Source organism: Sciurus carolinensis, chromosome 5, assembly GCF_902686445.1.
Source record: "Sciurus carolinensis chromosome 5, mSciCar1.2, whole genome shotgun sequence".
Lineage (NCBI taxonomy): Eukaryota > Metazoa > Chordata > Mammalia > Rodentia > Sciuridae > Sciurus > Sciurus carolinensis.
The window spans coordinates 90,190,083-90,212,095 of record NC_062217.1 but is presented as its reverse complement, the minus strand read 5'-3'; the positions used below and the strand labels follow the sequence as shown (position 1 = coordinate 90,212,095).

The 22,013-nt window shown below is 36.9% G+C and overlaps 1 protein-coding gene across 1 annotated transcript in view; it reads right to left on the bottom strand.

The window, feature by feature from the left end:
• The window catches only part of Znf248 (zinc finger protein 248), a 41,980-nt gene extending 21,457 nt beyond the window's left edge, over positions 1 to 20,523 (bottom strand). The window contains exons 1-2 of the mRNA XM_047552261.1: positions 20,339 to 20,523; positions 18,441 to 18,482 (exon numbers count right to left, since the gene is read on the bottom strand). Of these exons, the coding sequence (XP_047408217.1) occupies positions 18,441 to 18,455 (15 nt within the window). The 5' untranslated portion in view covers positions 18,456 to 18,482; positions 20,339 to 20,523. The remainder of the gene's footprint in view (positions 1 to 18,440; positions 18,483 to 20,338) is intronic.
• Positions 20,524 to 22,013: the final 1,490 nt, after the last annotated feature.

The window sequence follows — 22,013 nt, the reverse complement described above, 5'->3', positions numbered from 1 at the left end:
CAAAATACTTTCCTCCTCTATTGTTCTTGTCAGGTCTTTTGGTCAGACGATGAAAATGCTGACTAAAACATCATGAATATATAAAATATACATGTTAATAAATTTTTGCTTTTCTTTGGTTAATCTGTGTCTAGTTAGAGGGACCCATTTCCAATTAAGAATATATGGGGGTTGAAGGAAAATTTATTCTTCCTCTACAGTTCAAAGACAGAACTACCTCATTGAAGAGAATATGCAAACAGCAAATACATTCATGAAAAGATTTTCATGCAAACTGAAACCACAAATGATGTATTGCTACACACCTATTGAATGGCTAAGACAAAAATGGTGGTAACCCCATGAAATAGAAAGAAAGAAGAAAAAGTAGATTATACATGAACTGGCTAGTGGAAATGTAAAGTGGTATGTTTACAGCAGCTTTATCTTTAACAGCCAAAAACCGGAAATAAACCAGAGGCCCTTCAGTAGAGGAATGGTTTAAATGTGGCACATCCATAATATGGAATACTATTTAACATAAAGGAATAAACTACTGATACAGAAACAACCTGGATGAATCCCCAGAGAATTATGGTGAGGGTGGGGGACATGGGGGAGGTCCAAAAATGAATCTCAAAAGATTAAATATTATATGAGTCCTTTTTTATAGTAACCTTGAAAGAAGATAAATAGACTAATCTTTGCCAGGATTAAGGAGGTGGTTGCAAGTGTTGGGTGGGGGAAATGACAGGATCAGAATGGAGGCGATTATAGCTATAAATAGCTAACAGGGGTTCTGGAGATATGGTTCAGTGATGTAGCACTTGCCTAGTATGAGGCCATGAGTTAGAGCCCCTACCAAAAAAAAAAAAAAAAAAAAAAAAAAAAGGCCAACAGCAAGGGTCCTTGAGGTGATGGAACTGACTGTTACATATCTTAAGCGTGGTGGTAGAATACATGAATTTACACAATGTGATAAAAACCACACATGTCCAAATGATAGACAAATGAAAACATTTAAAACTGGTGAAATGTGAGTAACATTGGTGGATTTTCTATCCTTTGCTTACTCTTCAACTTTCTTTTTTATGGATTTTTTATTTGTAGGTTTTTTAATATTGAAAATATTAAAAATTGTTTTACATAATTCTTCTAATATTTCATCTATATCTTACATTTGTATCAAGGAATTTTGCATTAATCATGTATACACACATATGTATACATAAATGTGAAGTAAAATTAAAAGTTCTTGCTATTAAGAAAAATCAGTACTATATATGTAAGAAAATTAAGGCAAGAAGCATGAAGAAGACTTTTAATTTCCCTGTGTCAAAACCAGTTATTTAACCCTGACTTTCTGGTTTGTATCTTACTAAATTTCATTCTGATTTGTTGGATTTGTTTAAGTTCCTTCTGTCAATGGGGCTTTCTTGCTTGTTTGCTTTTTGGTTTTTATTTTTGCAATACTGGGGATTGAACCCCAGGGTGCTCTGCTACTGAACTACATTCCCAGTCTTTTATACTTTTTATTTTGAGGCAGGGTCTCACTTAATTGCCCAGGTTGGCCTGAAACGTGATTCTCCCCATTCAGCCTCCTGAGTCACTGGGATTACAGGCATATATCACCATTCCTGGAAGGTCAGTGCTTTCTTTGTAATTCTGCCCTTAGTGGTAGGGGGAAAGCCATTCATTCTGAAGAGAAAATTATATATTTTATAATAAGAGAATTGAATACAAAATGTGGGCAGTATTTCTGCTTGGAGTTTACATTTCTGGATGTTTTCAAATCATTTAAAAAAATCTGTTGGTAGTAAAGTACCCTGTCTACACTGCAGGCTAGAGATGGATGACCCAGAGGCAATGCTGGGAAAACAGACATAAGGATGACTAGATTGAGAGAAAGAAAGATATAATACTGTGAAATTGGAATAACTTACATAAATTTGACTCAGGTATACTTTGCCATTTGGATTGATCTTTTCCAATATAGGATATAAGACAAATCTGAAGAAATGTCATCTCAGGGCATGGCCACCTTGGTCTGGGGACTCAGGCCCGGGTCTGGAGATATACTAGGGTACATGCGGGTCTGTTTGCACCTGAGATCTTTCTGCTTGGTGTGGTAGTGGGTGCCTGGCTGCCTCTTTGCAGGGTCACTCTTTTGAGTAAGTGTATGCCTGGTGGTCTCCCTACAAATTGAAAGGACACTGAGATCTTGTAACTGCAGCAAGACAGGGCCTAAGGAAGCTGAAGCCCAGGTCCATCACAATACAGCTGGGTTTGCATGGGCCAGTCTGGGTCTGGCAAGCTTGTGTAAAGCTGGAGGCTAGGGGCAGTTACCCAGGGGCAGCACAGGATGAAGAAATGGGAGAAAACTGGGCTTTCGCCAGTTTAGTGAGTTCTGAAGTATGACCAGATAGAAGGGACCAGCTACAACAGGTGGGAAGACTGTAAGATGGTGTGAGGTCATCTTGCTATCAGCTTACCCACTAAACTGCTCCAGCACCCACTGCACTGGAGCTAACATCAAACTTCAGACAACCCCACCTATTGGTGGAGAAGGGAAGCTGAGAAAATTTCTGAAAGCCAATGGAAGCAATCATTTTAATTTTCCATTTGAGACTTTCCTCCTTTTCTTCACCCTCTGCCTTTCAATTAAGGTGGTATGTAATTTGCATTGGGTGCTGTTAATATTGGTCTCCCCTTTAGAGGTGAGATACTGGAAACCTTCAGGGACACTAAAATTCTACAGGGTAGAATCCATACTGACTCATCGCCGTACCACTAGATGAGAAGACACACAAACAACATGAAACAAGGGAACAAAGTGCCTCAAACAAACCAAGATGTTCCAACAATAGAAACCATAGAAAACATAGTAGAAGAAATGTCACAGACGGGAGTTTAGAAAATACATAGATTGATCTTCGAAATAAAGGATGGTATTGGAGAGAAAATACAGGAAGTGAAAGATGACTTCAATAAAGAGGTAGAGATTATAAAAAGGAATCAAGCAGAAATCCTTGAAATGAAGGAAACAATAAACCAGATTAAAAATTCAATGGGAAGTATCACCAACAGACTAGACCACTTGGAAGACAGAACCTCAGTCAATGAAGACAAAATATATACTATTGAAAATAAAATTGGTTGCACAGAGAAGATGGTAAGAAACCATGAACAGAACTTCCAAGAAATATGGGATAACATGAAAAGACCAAATTTAAGATTTGTCAGAACAGACGAAGGCATGGAGATACAAACCTAAGAAATACACAATCTTTTCTATGACACATATCAGAAAACGTCCCGATATAAAGAATGAAATGAAAAATCAACTACAAAAGGTTTACAGGACTCCAAATGTACAAAATTACAGCAGACCCTCATCAAGACACATTATAATGAGAATGACTAATATACAGAAAAAGGATAGAATTTTAAAGGCTGCGAGAGAAAAAAAAAATCAAATTGTATATGGGGAGTAACCATAGTGGCTCTCAGCTGATTTCTCAACCCAGACCCTCAATGCCAGGAGGTCCTGGAATAACATGTATCAAGCTCTGAAAGAAAATGGGTGCCAACTGAGAATTTTATATCCAGAGGAAATTTTATATGAAGAGGAAATGAAAAAAATAATAATGAAAACCAGTAAAGGAAGGAACTACACTAAAGGAAAGGTCAATCAAAGGAGAAACCAAGTCAAGTTAAAAACCAAAAATAATCCAAAATGACCAGGAATACAAATCATATCTCAATAATAACCATGAATGTTAATGACCTAAACTCATCAATCAAAAGATATAGACTGGCAGATTGTATTTAAAAAAAAAAAAAAAAAAAAGACCCAACAATATGCTGTCTTCAAGAAACTCACCTCCTAGGAAAACACATCCACAGACTGAAGGTAAAAGGTTGAGGAAAAAACCTATCATTCATATGGACTGCAGAAGCAAGCAGGGGTTTCCATCCTCATATAAGACAAAGTATACTTCAAACCAAAGTTAGTCAGAAGGTATAAAGGAGGAAATTTCATACTGCTTAAGGGAATCATACACCTACATGAAATAACAATCTTAAATATATATACCCCAAACAATGGAGCATCTACATACATCGAACAAACCCTTCTCAATTTCAAGAATCAAATAGATCACAACACAGTAATACTGGGCGACTTTTAACACTCTCTCACCACTGGATAGATATTCCAAACAAAACTAAAGAAAGAATCTATAGAATTAAATAATACAATCAATGATTTAGACTTTATATATATAATATATATATATATATATATATATATATATATAGTATTTCATCCATCATGGAGTAAATACACTTTCTTCTCAGCAGCACATGGATCCTTCTCTAAAACAGACCAAATGTTATGCTGCAAAGGGGGCAATCTAAAGAATTTTCTATACAAAAAGATAGAAATATTAACCCTGCATTCTATGAGATCATAACAGAATGAAACTAGAATACAACAACATAATAAAAAATATAAGCTACTCAAACACCTGGAGACTAAGCAGTATGCTACTGAATGATGAATGAATAAATGAAGGAATCAAGGATGAAATAAAAAATATTTAGAGGTAAATTAGAACACTGACACCACATATCAAAATCTCTGGGACCCTATGAAGGCAGTGCTAAGAGGAAAGTTCATTGCATTGAGCTCATTCATTAAAAGAATAAAAAGTCAACAAATAAATGATAGAATATTAATCCCATGGCCTAGAAAAAAAAGAACAAATCAACACCAAAAGCAGTCAAAGACAGGAATTAATTAAAATTAGAGTAGAAATCAATGAAATTGAAGCAAAAGAAACAATTGAAAAAATTGACAAAACAAAAGTTGGTTCTTTGAAAAAAATAAAATCTTAGTTACACTACAAGAAGAAAGAGAGAAAAAACAATTTACTAAAATTCATGATGAAAAAGGAAATATCAGGATGGATAAAAATGAAATACAGAAGATAAAAACTAGTTTGAAAATTTACACTCAAATAAAATAGGAAAACTTGAAGACACTGACAAATTTCTAGAGACAAATGATGTACTCAAACTGATACAGGAGGACATATACAATTTAAACAGACCAATTTTAAGTTATAAATAGAAGATGCCATCAAAAGCCTACCAACCCAGGACCAGACAGATTCTCAGTCCAGTTCTATGTATCAAAAGAATTAACACCGATACTCCTCAAATTATTCCATGAAATAGAAAAGGAGAAAACCCTTCCAAACTCATTCTATGAGGCTAATATCACCCTGATACCAAAACCAGGTAAAGACATATTAAGGAAAGAAAACTTCAGACCAATATCCCTCATGAACATAAGATGCAAAAATCCTCAATACATTTCTGGCAAATTGCATGCAAAAATATATTAAAAAGATAGTGCACATGATCAAGTGGGGTTCATCCCTGAAATGCAAGGTTTGTTCAACATATGGAAATCAATATATGTAATACATCACATCAGTAGCCTTAAAGACAAGAATCATATGATTATCTCAAGAGACAAAGAGAAAGCATTTTACAAAATACAGCACCTCTTCATGTTCAAAACACTAGAAAAAATAGGGATGGTAGGAACATACCTCAACATTGTAAAAGTTATCTATGCTAAGCCCATGGCCAACATCATTCTAACTGGAGAAAAACTGAAAGCATTCCCCCTAAAACCTGGAACAAGTCAGGGATGCCCTCTTTCACCACTTCTATTCAATATCATCCTTGAAACTGTAGCCAGAGTAATCAGACAGATGAAAGAAATTAAAGGGATACAAATAGGAAAAGAAGAACTCAAACTATCACCATTTGCTGACAACATGATTCTATATTTAGAAGATACAAAAAATTCCACCAGAAGACTTCTAGAACTCATAAATGAATTCAGCAAAGTAACAGGATATAAATCAATACCCATAAATCAAATGCATTTATATACATAAGCAATGAACCACTGCAAGAGATATTAAGAAAACTACCCCATTCACCATACCCTCAAAAAACAAACAAACAAACAAACAAAACCTTTGGACACAATCTTCAGAAGAGGTGAAAGAATTCCACAATGAAAACTACAGCACATTAAAAACTTGAAGACCACCTTAGAAAATGGAAAAATCTCCCATGGTCTTGGATAGGCAGAATTAATATTGTCAAAATGGTCATACTACCAAAAGTGCTATACAGATTCAAAGCAATTCCTATTAAAATCACAATGATATTCTTCATAGAAATAGAAAAATCAATCATGAAATTCATTTGGAAAAATAAGAGACCCAGGAAAAGTCGAGGCAATCCTTAGCAAGAAGAGTGAAGCAGGAGGCATCATACTACCAGACCTTAAACTGGTCAATAGTAACAAAAATGGCATGGTATTGGCACCAAAATAGACATGTAAACCAATGGTACAAAATAGAAGATGCAGAGACAAACCCACATAAATATGGTAATCTCATACTAGACAAAGGTGCCAAAAATATACATTGGAGAAAATGTGTGTTGGGAAAACACCATATGTAACAAAATGAAATTAAACCTCTATCTCTCACCCTGCACAAAACTCAACTCAAAGTGAATCAAAGACTTAAGGCACTAGAATTGAGATCCTGCAACTAACAGAAGAAAAAGTAAGCCCAAATCGTTATTATGTTAGTTTAGGACCTGACTTCCTTAACAAGTCTCCTAAAGCACAAGAAGTAAAATTAAGAATCAATAAATAGGATGGATTCAAACTAAAAAGCTTATTCTCAAAACAATCAATAATTTGAAGAGAGAGCCTATAGAATGGGAAAAAATCTTTACTATACCCACCTCAGAGCACTAATCTCCTAAGATATATAAAGAACTTAAAAAACTTAACACCAAAAAAAAAAAATTACCCAATCAATAAATGGGCTAAGGAACTGAACAGACACTTCACAAAAGAAATACAGTTGATCAACAAATATATCAAAAAATGTTCATGTCTTGCAATTAGAGAAATGCACATTAAAACAACTCTAAGATTTCATCTCACTCTAGTCAGAATGGCAATTATCAATAATACAAGGAGCAATAAATGTTGGCAAAGATGTGGGGGAAAAGGTACACTCATAGATTGCTGGTAGGACTGCAAATTGGTGCAACCATTTTGGAAAGCAGTATGGAGATTCCTAAGAAAACTTAGAATGGAACCACCATTTGACCAAGCTGTCTCACTCCTCGGTTTATAATCAAAGGACTTAAAATCAGCATACTACAGTGATGCAGTCACATCAATGTTTTCAGCAGCTCAATTCACGATAGCAAAACTATGGAACCAACCTAGAAGTTCTTTGACAGATGAATGGATAAAGAAAATGTGGTACATATACACAATGGAATTTTACTCAGCCTTAAAAATAAGAATGAAATTATGGCATTTGCAGACAAATGGATGCAGTTGGAGAGTATCATGCTAAGCAAAAAAGCCAATTCCCAGAAACCAAAGGCTGAATATTTTTTCTGCTAAGTGGATGCTGATCCATAGTGGGGAGTGCGTAGGGAAAAAGGAAGGAACTTTGAATTGTACAGAAGGGAGTGAGGGGATGGGTGGGGTGAGAAGGATGAGAAGGATGTTAGAATGAGACAGATGTTATTACCCTACACACATGTATGAAAAAAATTTTTTTAAATATTTATCACTGTCAAAAAAAAGATAATGATAAAATAAATAAAAGTTAAAAAAAAAGAACAGTCAAGAAAACCTTAGAAAATAAGACAAATGGGGAATTTCATGGAAATAAACAAATAGATAAGTTATACAAAAGGATGTAACTCAGAGATGCATCTAAGTATATATAATACATTGATATGTGGTAAAAATACAACTTCAATTTAATGAAAAAAGATGCTTCATAGTAATAAGTGGTTTGAATAGATCATTGGTTTCTGAAAGGAAACCCATCTAGAACATTATAAGGCAGTGAAAATGTATTTGAGAGTTCTGCTTCTAATAATGAGAAGCTGAGCATGGTGATGCTTGCCTGTAATCCCAGCTATTCAGGAGGTCAAGGCAGAAGAATCGTTAAGTTTGAGGTCAGCTGTGGCAACTTGGTGAGACTCTGTCTCAAAATAAAAATAAAAAGGGCTGAGGATATAGCTCAGTGACAGAGCACTCCTGAGTTCATCCCCCAAACTGCAAAATGGAACAAAACAAAACAAAAAACGAGAAATTTGGTCATTAAATTCAACTCTCCCCTGGCCAGTTCACCACCTAAACATACCCTGAGAATAACCAGATGAAAATATTAAAATTAAAAAATTTAAAAAATTTTTTAAATTTTTTAATTTTTATTTTTTAAGTTGTTTGAAGGCATCAATGTCTAATAAAACAATAAGAATTATAGTAACCAGATTTGGAAGACCTACAGAGGCAATTCTAACATTTGGGGCATCCTGATTTGAGAAGTGCTAAGAGGTTGAGAAGCTGAGAATGAGGTAGGACAGAAGAAATAAGGACAGAAAGAAGAAGTACACAAACAGGAAAGAAAGAGGAACTGTACCTTTAAATCCATGAACACCCTCACCTTCACTCCCCAGGTGTGTTTTTCTCCAGGCCTGAATTCTTAAAAGGTCCAAAACATCTTAATCCAGCTAATGAGTGCCTATTTAGTTTATTAATGTATTTTTAGACAAATTAAAAGAAGCCTAGAGAGAGAGTGTGTTAAAAACACATGATATGGATATAGTCCAAGTACCATCTAATAACTAGATAACATCGCCCTAAAGATTCTGAAGAAAACCAGATCCCCGTGACCCACTCTGGGCTCCTTGATCAAAAGAACTGAGCTCATTAAGCTAATGCCACCACACTTATTCTTATGCTCACCATTCACAAAGGTTCCTTTAAAAAATAAACCTGAGAGCCCAAAAGTGTGTCTCACTCTCAGTCAACTGTACTTCTGCTCCCTGTGAGTGTGCATCCTGCTCTATTGCTTGCTTTACTAAATAAATCTTGCTTTCCTGAGTAATATTTTTTCTTGTGCCTCTTCTGATATATCCTGAAATACCTTTCTCTGGCTTACACCTCTGACAGGGCTGAGCTGAGGTCCCCTTTTCCTTTCTGGGAACCTCACTGTACCCTATCCAGTGATGGTAAGAACTATTGATAAATTCATATCATTAAGGAAACAAATACTGGAATTTAAAGTCTAATGAATTTAGTTTGAAACCCAAAAGTTGAATGTGACCGAGATATATTCCAGCCCTAGGCATTTATCATACAGAAACTACTGACGATAACTACTTAAGATAAGTCACCTTAGGGGGTTGCAAGAAAAATATATAAATCCTCTCTTAAAGAAGAAACCCACATCCTGAGCCTCAAAGGCCTGACCTGAATCAAAACTAACAAAGCATCAAGTGAACAAGATGATATTGTTGAAAATAAGGAGGAATCACATACAATAAAAAGAGACCACAAGGGAGTTCATTAATGGAGCTATATAATATTAAATACAAAGAATTAAGAAAGACACATATTTGAGGACTGATTATTCAAAAACAAAGATTAAAAACTCAATGGGGAGGTTCAAGATGATGACAAATTACAGGAAGGGTGCACTTCCCAGCAGTTCCTTAGCTCAAGACTTAAAAAGCAGGAAGACCGCTCCTCAGCAAGGTGGGTGACTAACAGAATTCACTGAAATTCAACACTGGAGAGCAAAATAATCATAAACAAAATTGGAAGTTTTGAACATAAAAAAATAATACTTTAGAGATGTGCCAGTTTGGCTGTTGATGGTGCTACCAGTCCACTGCAGAGGGCAGGGGAACATGGGCAGAGAGACAGAGAGGAAAAAGCAGCAAAGAAAACTGCGTTGGGAGAAGCTGTGGAATAGAGAGGTAGGTTGGTCTTAACTAACCCAGAGACAGTGGGGGAAGTTGATGAGTGAAAAGCAATTAAATCATCCACCAAGGGGTGGACAGTCCAACCAGAATCCGTGCTTTGGTGGTGGGAAACATTTTTTAGTGTCCTCAGGCTAGAAAGAAGAGGCGAGAGATTGGGAATTCATAAAGGAAGTTGCTGGCCTGACCCTAGCAGATGCCTACTGTGAGGTTCAGAGCATGGACCAACAATGATTAAACACGTGCAGAAAGAACTGTGCCTAGGATGATACAGGCTGGGGATACCAACTGGCAACCCATGTAAGCATCAGGGAAGATGCCAGTAAATGCCTCAAGACAGGTACATCTGTACTCCAGGTCTGATCCTGGGTAATTCACAATTATGGAGATGGAATATTTGAAATCTATCAAGGTGTAGACTCCTTACCCTAAAAGTGGAAATTTCAGAAGGCCCCTGGGATCCAGACATTCAGCAGAGATCAGCATCTCCCCAGCAACAGAGGGATATAGACAAAATCTCAAATATCCAACCAGAGTTTCAAGGTTCAGTCAAGATCAAACTCTAGTTACTGGAACCTCCAATTTATAACTCTGCACCAGGTTCCACTACAGGAATACCCCAGCTCTCATCCTATACTGGAAGCTGAGAACCTGAGATTTACTACACTCTCATTCTATACTGGAAGCTGAGAACCTGAGATTTACTACACTCTCATCCTATACTGGAAGCTGAGAAGCTGAGAGTTACTACAGTCAGTTTTGGCTTCTGGACACAAAAGGCTGACAGCTAAGGGAGAAACACAAAAATATGAGACTTAACAACCCCAGCCCTTGACCCCCAAAATATACAAAGAATAGCACACATCAGCATAAGTGATGAACATCCATTCTTACCAACAGTTTTGATCACCTCACCAGAAATAAGCTCTTTTTTTCCTATTCCCTTTTTCCTTTTTTTAGTTATTATTATTTTAATTTTATTTCAAACACACATACATACACACACTTTTTTTACATTCTGCATTATTGTGTGTGTGTGTGTGTGTGTGTGTGTGTGTGTGTGTATGGGTATGTGAGTGTGTGTGTGAGGGGGGTGTTAGTGTTCTATGTGGACAGGTTCAAAATTTCTGATAGTAAACGTTCATATAATTTTTCATTCAATTTAATTGCTCTCTTTTTCACTGTTTTTTTTTTTTCCCCCCATTTTTTAGTATTAGGGATTGAACCCAGGGGCACTTAACCAATGAACCACATCTCCAGTCCTTTTTTTATATTTTATTTAGAGATGGGGTTTTGCTAAAGTTGTTGGGGGTGGCTTTGAACTTGAAATCCTCCTGTCTCAGACTCCCAGGCCACTGGGATTACAAACCTGTGCTGCCATACCCAGCTGGTGGGGTAAAATATTACATGGGTTTGTTCTCTTGATCTTTTATTTGTTCATTTTTCAGTTTTTGTTCCTCTTATTATCCCTTCTTCTTTCTCTTCTACCACTAATAACCAACTTTTCCTGTACCCTCTTTCTTCCCCTTTATGTTTAGTTATTTTTTATTCCCCTGTCTTTATAGCCATCATCTGATTCCTCTCTCCTGCTTCTTCATTGTTCACTTTAAAAATATTTTGAACTTTCTCTTGCCCTCCGACCATATTTTCTCTTCATTTAAGGAACTGTAATTCCATTATCTGGTAGCATTTTATAGTTTATGTAATTAGCACCTCATACATGGTGTGACTATTAATACAGCTGACAACACAGTAGACACTTGCTGGTTAATGTCTGGTCTAGGTCATAGTTGTTGACTACTAGCACTGATGTTAAAGACTGACCCCTATTTCTCTACAGGTAGTAGAGATGTCCAAGTAGACACTGGACATTTATTTTAAGGATGTACATCGGTTGTTGTTATTGCTAGTCCTTGCCACATTTCTCTAAGAGGAGCTGTGAAATGATCAGGATACTTCAAGCTCACAGAGGAGGTGAGTTACTCAAAATTCAGTAATACTGATTCTAACTCCACACACAAACTAACCCTACTTGAGCCTCAACAATACTTCAACATATAAAAGAGAAGGGAGAAAAAACTCAAAACCAACATCTGTGCCTGAAGTTAGAACAACTAGAAGGGGACCTCAGGTCCACTTCTAGACATCTACTCATATAGCAAAAACAGAGAAGTCACTAGAACAAAAAAGATAACTATATACTGATGGACACATATAAAAAGAGGAAGGGGAATCCAAATGCAACTGATGCACAAGTAAAGATCTCTGAAAACATGAGGAAACAGGCAAACAAATCTCCCCACAAAATTCACAGTCCAACAAAGGAACCCATATATATGGAAGTGGATGAAATTTCAGAAGAACCCAAAACAATGAGTGAACTAAAAGAATATCTAAGGAATGAATTAAAGAGCAAATGAAGGAGGAGAAAGGCCATTTCAAAAAAGAAATACAGATACTGAAAAGCAACCAATCAGAGCTCCCAAAAATGAAAGGTACAATGAATCAAATTTGAAATTCAATTGGAAGTATCACCAACAGTAGAGATTATAAAAAAAAAGAACTCCAAACCTCAAAGACAGAACTCAGGCCTTGAAGGCAGGGTATATGAACCCAAATACACAGTATGCAATAAAGGAAAAAAAAAAAAAAAAAAAGACCATGATCAGAATATACAAGGACAACAGCAAGAGATCAAACCTGAGAGTCACTGGGAAAGAAGAAAACATGGATATAGGGCTAAAAGCATTATGAACCTCTTCAGTGCAAGAGAAGCAGAAAAATTTCACCACCTTAGAAACAAGATAGGCAGTCACATATAGGAGGTACACAAGACACCAAAAAGACAAGATCAAAACAGAACTTCTCCAAGATACATCATAATCAAAATGCCTAACATATAGAAAATAAGGAAAGAATATTAAAAGTTGGAAAAGAAAATCATCAGGTCACATTTAGAGGCAAACCAGTAAAGCTTACTTCTAAGTCTCAAATGAAACCCTAAAATTGAGAAGAGTCTAGAATGAGCTCTAAAAACTCTGAAAGAAAACAATTGCTAGTTAAGATTGCTATATCCAGCAAAGTTATCTTTCAGAATCAATGGACAAAAACTTTCTAGATAAAAATAAACAAAGTGCTGACCACTAAACCAACACACTACATAGAGCTCTTAAAGATAAACTGTACACAGAGGAACCCCAAAATAAATCCCACAGATCCCAAACAGACGAAGCTCACTGGAAGAACAATTAACTAAATGAAAATCAAGACAATTAAATACAGCAAATTAACCAAAATGGCAGGAAATAACGATGATCTATCCATAATAATATTCAACATAAATGTTCTCAACTCCCCAATTAAAAGGCACAGATTGTCAGAATGGATTAAAAACAAGATCCAATGATACACTGTTTGAAGAGACACATCTCAAAGGTAAAGACATTCACAGGCTAAAAATAAAGAATGGAAAAAATATTCCATTCAAATGGAGTCCAAAACCAAGGAGTAGCTATTCTCATATCTGATAAAGCCAATTTCAATCAAAAATTAATCAGAGGAGACAAAGAAAGCCATTATATATTGGTGAAGGGAACAATTCAACAAGAAGACAGAACAATACAAATAATTATGCCATAAATCTAAGTGAACCTAATTATATAAAACACCACTTCTTCACATTAAATCTTACTACAATAATACTGGGTGATTTCAAATACCCCTATCACCAACAGCCTGGTCATCTAAACATAAAATCAATAAAGGTACTATAAATTAAATGGATCCACAAGATATATATATATGTATATGTATATCAGCAGTTCAATGAACTTTTAAAAAAGCAGACTATATTCTAGGTCAAAATCCAAGTCTTAGAAAATACCATAAAAATTGATATATTCATCCATCCTATCAGCTCATAACAAAATGAAACTACAAATCAACAGCAAGAAACATTACAGAAACCACATAAACACATGAAGATTGAACAACAAACACTCTCAAACAAGGAATGGATCACAGAAGAAATGAGAGAATAAAAAAACTTCTAGAAACAAATGAGAACAAATATACAACATATCAAATCTCCAGGACAGCATGAAGGAAGTTCTAAAAGGCTACTTTACAGCATTGAAAGTTTACATTAAAAAATTAGAAAGAGTCCACAAAAGCTAATGTTACACCTCAAGGCCTTAGAAAAGGAAGAACAAATGTCAAATTTGGTAGAAGACAGTAATAATTAAGATCAGAGCTGAAATTAATGAAATTGAGAATAATAAAAACAATATACAGAATCAATACAACAAAGAGTAGTAGTTCTTTCAAAAGATAAACAAGATTGATAAACCCCAAGCCAAACTAACCAAAAAAACAAAAAACAAACCAAAAAATGCATTAAAAAACTCTTCAGGAAAATAGTTGAAAATAATACTCCATGTTCAAATGTGACTGATCCCTGGGATTCAAGTTTGGTTCAACCTACACAAATCAATAAATAGAAGTAAGGACAAGCAAGAGTCATGATTATTTCAATAGATATAGACAAGGCCTTTGATAAAATCCAGCATTCATTCATGTTAAAAATGCTGGAGAAACTAGGAATAGAAGGAACTTACCTTAACATTACAAGGCTGTATACAACGAACTCAAAGCCAAAATCATACTGAATGAAGAAAAATTGAAAGTATTTCCTCTAAAATCATTAACAAGACAAGGACATTCTTTCTTACCACTTTCATTCAGTCCTTGAAACTCTAACCACAGCAAACAGGCAAGAAAAGGAATTTAAAGGAATACCATGTTTGCTGATGACATGATCCAATGTCTGCAAGACCCAAAACATTCCACCAGAAGACTTCTAGAGTTGGTAAATAAATTCAGCAAGGTAATAGGATACAAGATCACTATTCACAAATCAAGAGCTTTCCTATACTTCAGTAGAGATTCTGCTGGGAAAGATACCAGGAAAACTACCCCAATCAGAATAACCTCAAAAAATAAAATAATAATTTAGACTAATTCCCAAGTATTTTATTTTATTTTGTAGAGGAGGTGAAAGCCCTCTACAATGAAAACTAAATGAATACTGAAGAAAGAAATTGAAGAATATCTTAGGAGACAGAAAAACCTCCCAAGTTCTTGAGTAGGCAGAAATTATATTGTCAAAATGGCCTAACTAAAAACACATAATACAGATTCAATGCAATCCCTGTCAAAATATCAATGACGTTCTTCAGAGAACTGGAAAAAACAGTCCTAAAATTCATTTTGAAGAATAAAAGACCCAGAATAGCCAAAGCAATCCTGAACAAGAAAAGTGATGCTAGAGGCATCAAAATACTGGACCTCAATTTATAAAACAGAGCTACAATAACAAAACCAGCATGATACTGGCACCAAAACAGACATGAAGACCAAAGGAAAAGATTAGAAGACACAGAGACAAACCCACAGTTACAGTCATCTGATACTTGACAAAAGTACCAAAAACATATGTCAGAGAAAAGACAGGCTTTTTAATAAATTGGGCCGGAAAAACTAGATACCCTATCTATAAAAATGAAACAAAATCCTTATCTCTCACCCTACACAAGTCCACTCAAAGTGGATCAAAGACGGAGAACTAGACCAGAAACTTTGCAACTGCTAGAAGAAAACATAGGGCTAACACTCCAACATATTGGCACAGGCACTGATTTCCTTAACAAGATCCCTGAAGCTCAAGAAATAAAACTAAGAATTAAGAAGTGGGTCAGCATCAAACAAAGTTTTGGCACAGTGAATAAACTATAAAAAGTGTGAAAAGAAAGCCTACAGAATGGAAGAAAATCTTTGTCAGTTATTCCTGAAAGGGTTTAACAGCCAGAACTTATAAAGAACACTGAAACAAACCAAGAAACCAAATAACCAATTAATAAATGGGCAAAAGAACTAAACAGACGTTTCTCAAAAGAAGTACAAATGGTCAATAAAATAAGAAAAAAAAAGTTCAACATCCCTACCAATTAGAGAAACACGAACCAAAACTATATTGAGATTTCATCTCACCCCAGTCATAATGGCAATTATCAGGAATACAAATAATACTGTAAGACTTGCAGGAAATAATAAAAGTACTTTGGGCTAAAGGCAAATGATCATAGATGAAGCAAAAACTGCTACTGAAAGGAAGAAAACACAGGAAAGGTCAAGCATTTAAGTAAATAGAAAGCCCACCGACTAAAGCCATATAGAAAGCCCACCGACTAAAGCCATAATGCTAAAGATGTCTTATGGATTGAGAGGACAGGGAGAAGAAAACAAGATAACAATAGCACTCAGAGCAGGAAGTGGTAAATGGCATGATATTGTTATAACTGTCAAGTTCTTGCATACTACAATAAACTTCAAATGAATTAGCGATTTAAACATAAAATGCACAATGTGCTAAATTTCAGGAGCAGATTCTTTACAATCACGAAGTGAGAAGAATTTTTTAATTATTCCCTTAAGAGCTACAAAGTTTAAACCTATAAAAGATTGATATAGCAGAACATAGTAGTTTGCGACTCATAAAAAAACAAAGCATTATTATCTCTAATATATAAAGAACTAACTAGACATGGGGTGGGAGCAAAATGTGCATAATAAATTAACAGATAGCTCACAGAAAAATACAAGGCACTCAAACATGTGAAAAGGTAATCAACTTCATCCAGAGTGAAGAAAACCACAGATGCAAACTACATAAAATAGCACTTTTTAACTATCTGGTGCCCAAAATCCAAAAGTTGAACCACACCTTTATGAGAGAAGCTGTGAAGAAACAAGCCCTCTCATAAACTGCCAACAAGGCTATAAATGATAATACCTCTATGACGAGGCACTCTCACAGTCTTACTAAGCTGATAAAGTTCTGGGACAAATTGACAAATCTATCCAATACATTTGTACTGTGTGTGTGTGTATGTGTGTGTGTGTGTGTGTGTATACATACACATGTTTGCATACAAGGTTGCTCATTCTAACATGGTTGCAATAACAAAAGGTTGGAAGTAGTTTAATAAACTTGAATATTTACATTTAAATTACCATGAAACTGTGACAAAGAAAGAAGAAGCAATTCATGTTCTGTCACAGAAATCTCTGGTCCATGTTGTTAAGTGAAAAAAGAATGGAAAATAAGTGTACAGTCTTGCTACTCAAAGGGTGTGCCCCTGAGCAGAACTCGCTTCAGCTGGAAGTTTATTAGAAATTCAGAATCCAAGATGCCATCTATATCTACTAAATAAGAATCTGTACATAAACATGACATTAGAGATGCACAGGTCCATCTAAGTTGGAGAAGCCCTAAAGGACAATGGATTTCTTCTTATATAAAGGAAGGAGGGGGAGAATATGCACGCATATTTTCTTTTAACCAGAGAAAGAAACACTGGAAGGATAGAAAAGAAATTATTTTTAAAAATAGGGATCTATAGTAGTGTGACGATACACTCCAGTTTGGGGCTGTCTCAATATACACCAGTTATCCCAGCACACTAATTGTACAGAATTTCTTTCAGTGAAATTGTCTCTGGAGGATAAATATCACCCTACCTAGAGGGAGCAGCAGAAGCGGAGAGAAAGGGAATGCAAAATTTACATTATCTTTTTTCTGGTTTGAAGTTTTAATATTTTATTAGTACAGTCACTTAGTTTTTAAAACATATTAGTATATTACCAATTCAAAAGCATTTTATTAACAAAAAAATCAAACACATGAAACCAGTCAATAAAACTCAAAGAAGAAGTGGGTCAAGGATGGAAATTTGGGTATAAAAATAACTTGGGGCAAAAGGAAAAGATGCCTTCCTGAGGGCTAGAGAGGAAAACGAGAATTAGAAACAGGGAGAGCTTAAAGGATGGTGTCACAGACACCAACAGAGGAGACATTCAAAATAGAGACTGAAGTCAATACAATATTATCAAATGCTGTAGATGCTTACAGTCTAGTAAGGCAAAGACAAAAATATCCACTGGTTTTGACTATGATTTGGTGACTTTTTCTAGAACTAATTCAGGTGAGTGGTAGTGATGGGACAAGGCTGTATTTATCAGGTTGAAATGGAAATGAAAAATGCAAAACATAAGCCAGAACTACTTGTGACTCTGCAGAGAATTAAACAAGCCAACACATTAAGGAATGTTGTTTTGTAGCCCCTCCATTCCTCCACATCTTTCAAGTTTTATTCTTGGGTCAAGTAGGATCATCAGAGAGCAGTCTGCTCAAACTTCTCAGTCTGGTCTTCAGAAAGTATGTGCACTGGGTTTTCCTCCTGCACTGCTTTGCTTCTAGCCATGAAATGATTATAGACAATATATCACATTTATTTCAGGGATGTTATTAGGAAGATCACAGAGAATTTTACAATAACTTGGATAATCTTATGAAATTAAAAGTTCAACTAATTTTGCTAATTGCCCTACATTGAATTTGCTATTCTACATTTCCCTTAATTAAACTTTTTACTTTTTCTCCTTAAAAAAATGAATCCTTATAAACTTAAAACAAAGTGGGAGTAAATAAACAAAACACTCACCTTGGATTTGTTCATTTTCTGCTCTTATTGGAGGAGGGAAAGCTAAGAGAGAAGGAAGGAGGATGTCAGGAGAGACTTTGCCCGCCTTGCAGTTCCTAAATTCACTTTCCTATACAGCTTCACAAACAAGATACTTACCTGTCCATATGTGGTTCCCATGTATGTTGAGTTTAGATATGATACTTTTCATTGAGTGTATGTAAACATGTTTCTTATTAATTTATTACCAATTTAGGTTCTGTTACACAGAGAAATTAAAAACATGAAAAGATGAGTTTAACAAATAACAGTAATCTAAAGAAGGAAATAGTATGGGTACCAATGTTGTAATGGGAGAAAAAACTACACCTCAGACCATATTATTTATTTACTTGTTACCACCATAAATCCCTTGAGGTTAGATAACCCAAGAAATCTCTAACCCTCACCCAGTAAGGGATGGGAGTGTTTAAGGCAAGATAAGATTTTTAAGAATGTTTGTTCTAACTGGCTTCCAGTTTTCCCAAAAGAATTCTTTTTTTTTTTTTTTTTTTGGTACTGGGGCAATTTACCAGTAAGACACGTCTCCCCAGCCCTCCTTGTTTTTAAATTTTGAGACAGGGTCTCACTAAGTTGCTCAGGATGTTGCTAAGTTGCTGAGGTTGGCCTTGAAATTGTGATTTTCCCACCTCAGTTCCTGGAGCCACCAAGCCCAGCTCAAAAGGATCTTTTAATAAGAAAATAACTTTGACCTAATAATGACAAAATGGACAGCAATGGCCCAGGAATCTGAAGATCTTATGTTCTTGGTTCTGCCAATGACAAACTGCATAATCTGAATCACTTTCTCACCAACTATTTTTAATATTTCAAATGAAATGAAACAAAGAGGACCTGCCTGTACTACCATACTGTGAATCTATAAGGCCAGGAGAGCAGGAACCTCAGCATTTCTCTAAATTCCACCCTTAGATGGGACACTGAGAGCTGCTAGCCTCAGTAAAGAGTAAACAGAATAGGAAAGGTGAGGGAGGAATTTAGGGAGACAGATGACAACATTTTCTTAGTTGTGGCTGCTGAGCCTTTCATTCCAGCCCATGCTCCAAAGAGATGACATTTCCTGTACAGCCTGGGTTGCACCCTCTCAGCTCCAGCTCACCTCTCTCTTCTTAAACTTGTCCCACACCTTCCACCAGCACACAGACTCCGATGGCTTCAGAATACTGTTATGATTATACATAACAAATAATAAACAAGGAACAAATAAGGGATAACTTGGAATCCAGGTGTTAGGGCCAGCAAAGGGCCTTGGTGGATAGATAGATCAGTCCTTTCCCTTTTCCACTTCACTAATACAAAAGCCTTAGGGACCAGTCCAAGCTCCAGCAGCAAGGGAGGTCTTTTGGGACCCTCCCAGAGGACTACATTATACATAAATCTATACAATAGCGATTGAAAAACTGAAGGTACCCAAAACAACCCAAATGGCAAATATTCTTAACATCCATAGTCAACAGAGAAGGAAGAGTTTTGCGTGGATTATTCTGTCAGAGTATTCACACCTGACTGGCCCTCGCAGCCCCGCCCCTTCCCCGTGGATCCTGCGAAAGGTACACGTCACAACGTCAAGCGCGCGCCGCGCACACGTCACACATGCTACGCACGCGCGGTCCCTTCCCTATAGCCCCGCCCGCCGCAGCCCCACTCCCTCCCCGCGGGCCCAGAGCACACGACACGCACACGCACTCCCCACCTGTGGCCACATGACGGCGCCGCCGGCTCAGCGCTGGGGCTGGACCGGAGCGGACCCCGCGAGCCCAAACACTGGCGTTCCCACGCCACACCCGAGCCCCTTCCCCCGACAGGGATGCACCCGCCTGGATGCCCTTCTTAAAGTCTGCAGACGCCCGAGGTCTCACCGCGAGGTCCGCGGAGCTCCTCCTCTCCGCCTAGCATCGGCCGCCTCCTTCCGGTCTGCGGAGCCTCCCCGGCCCCCTAGGCCTTTGCCCAACCCTCCCGGGCTCACCCGCTGCTCCCTCGCCGTGTGGACCCGGAGGCCGGCAATTGTTTCCCACGAGGGACTGGAGGCCGGGGACGACGAACCGGGAGGGGTTGGGGGGAAAAGGCGGGGGTGCGCATGCGCAAAGGGAGAGGCGGTGCGGCGCGGTGGCTGGAAGCTAGAATTGGGGGTCCTGGCTGCTGGGGTCGGAAAAGTAGCTGTGCTGTGGAAAGGGATGCTGTTCGGAGTTACCGGCCCTCCAGTGCGTCGTCTTCTAGTGTAGAATGAAGCTATCAACAGTGTCTAGCTAGTAGAATTTCTAAGAAAATCAAAGGCGGTTTGCATTGTAAAAGCAGTTAAAACGGTATCTGGCTCATGAATTGTTCAGTACTTTTCTCAAGTTTGTGCTTCCCGGTGTATACCATCCCCATGTCTCTAGAGATCATTTTAAGTTTTTGCCTAGTTTAATGGGAGATTACTATTAGTCACTTCTGCATGAAGCCAGCATACTGTCAGTGCACCCTAGATTGTGGACCAAACCAGCGTCTTTTATTCTCAAAGGAAAGGGTATGCTTAAGTTTGGTTTATGAACATACATTTATTGGAAACAGAAAATAGGTTCATATACACATCTGCGGCCAGCATGACTATCCTGTGGGATAAAGAAAAAAGAAACTACCAATTTCGTGCTAGGAAAAACCCGCTGGATGGCTCAGGCATGTAATTCCACCTCTTCAGGATGCTAAGGTAGGAGGATCCTGAAAGAGTCCAGGCGGGGCTACATAGGAAGACCCTCACCCCCACCCCATCTCAAAAATTAAAGGAAAGTTGTTTATATGTAAGAAACTATTCACATCAAACTTAAGAAAAAGCCTTCTGATATCGGGGAAACCAAACATACTTTACAAACTAGAATAAAGTATTCCTTTAGTACACATCCTATTTTTTATTTTTAGTATGCTATTGTGTCAGCAGCAATGACAATCATTTGTTTTATACCTCTCTTTTAAAAATTAGCTTTATTTTGCAAAGTCTCCCCTTGTAAAATCTTTTTTTTTCTTTGTCCATGATTGTAAATTTTAAAATGACTGAGATAGTGTAGAGTCAACTATTCCGGATTTGGAATTGGGTTTGTTGTTATAATTCTTTTTTTAAATGCCCTTGGGATATTGATATATGCTTCGAGTGAGTTGACTCATCTTTAGGCAATATCATTTTTGGGGGGTCTCTTTTGGCAGTTTTTTTACTTAAAATCTATTTTTTCTGCTGTTAGAATAGCTTCCCTTTCTCTTTTGGTTACCATTTCATGAAATATCATTTTCCATCCCTTCACTTTTGTCCCATATGTCTCCTTAGATTTCATGTACGTCCCACAATATATCATTGGATCTTTTTTCAAAAATCTATTCAGGACTTTAAAATTCTGCAGCAGTCTTAGCCTGGGAGTACATTGATCTTCTGTGTCCCGACAAAATTCCAATTAACAGTATTTTATACTCCTTCCTACATTATTATACTGGTGAGAAGGAAAACTGAGCTATTTCAACTAGCTGCAGCTGTAGGCCATTCCAGCTGACAGCTCAGTGAGCAAGGCA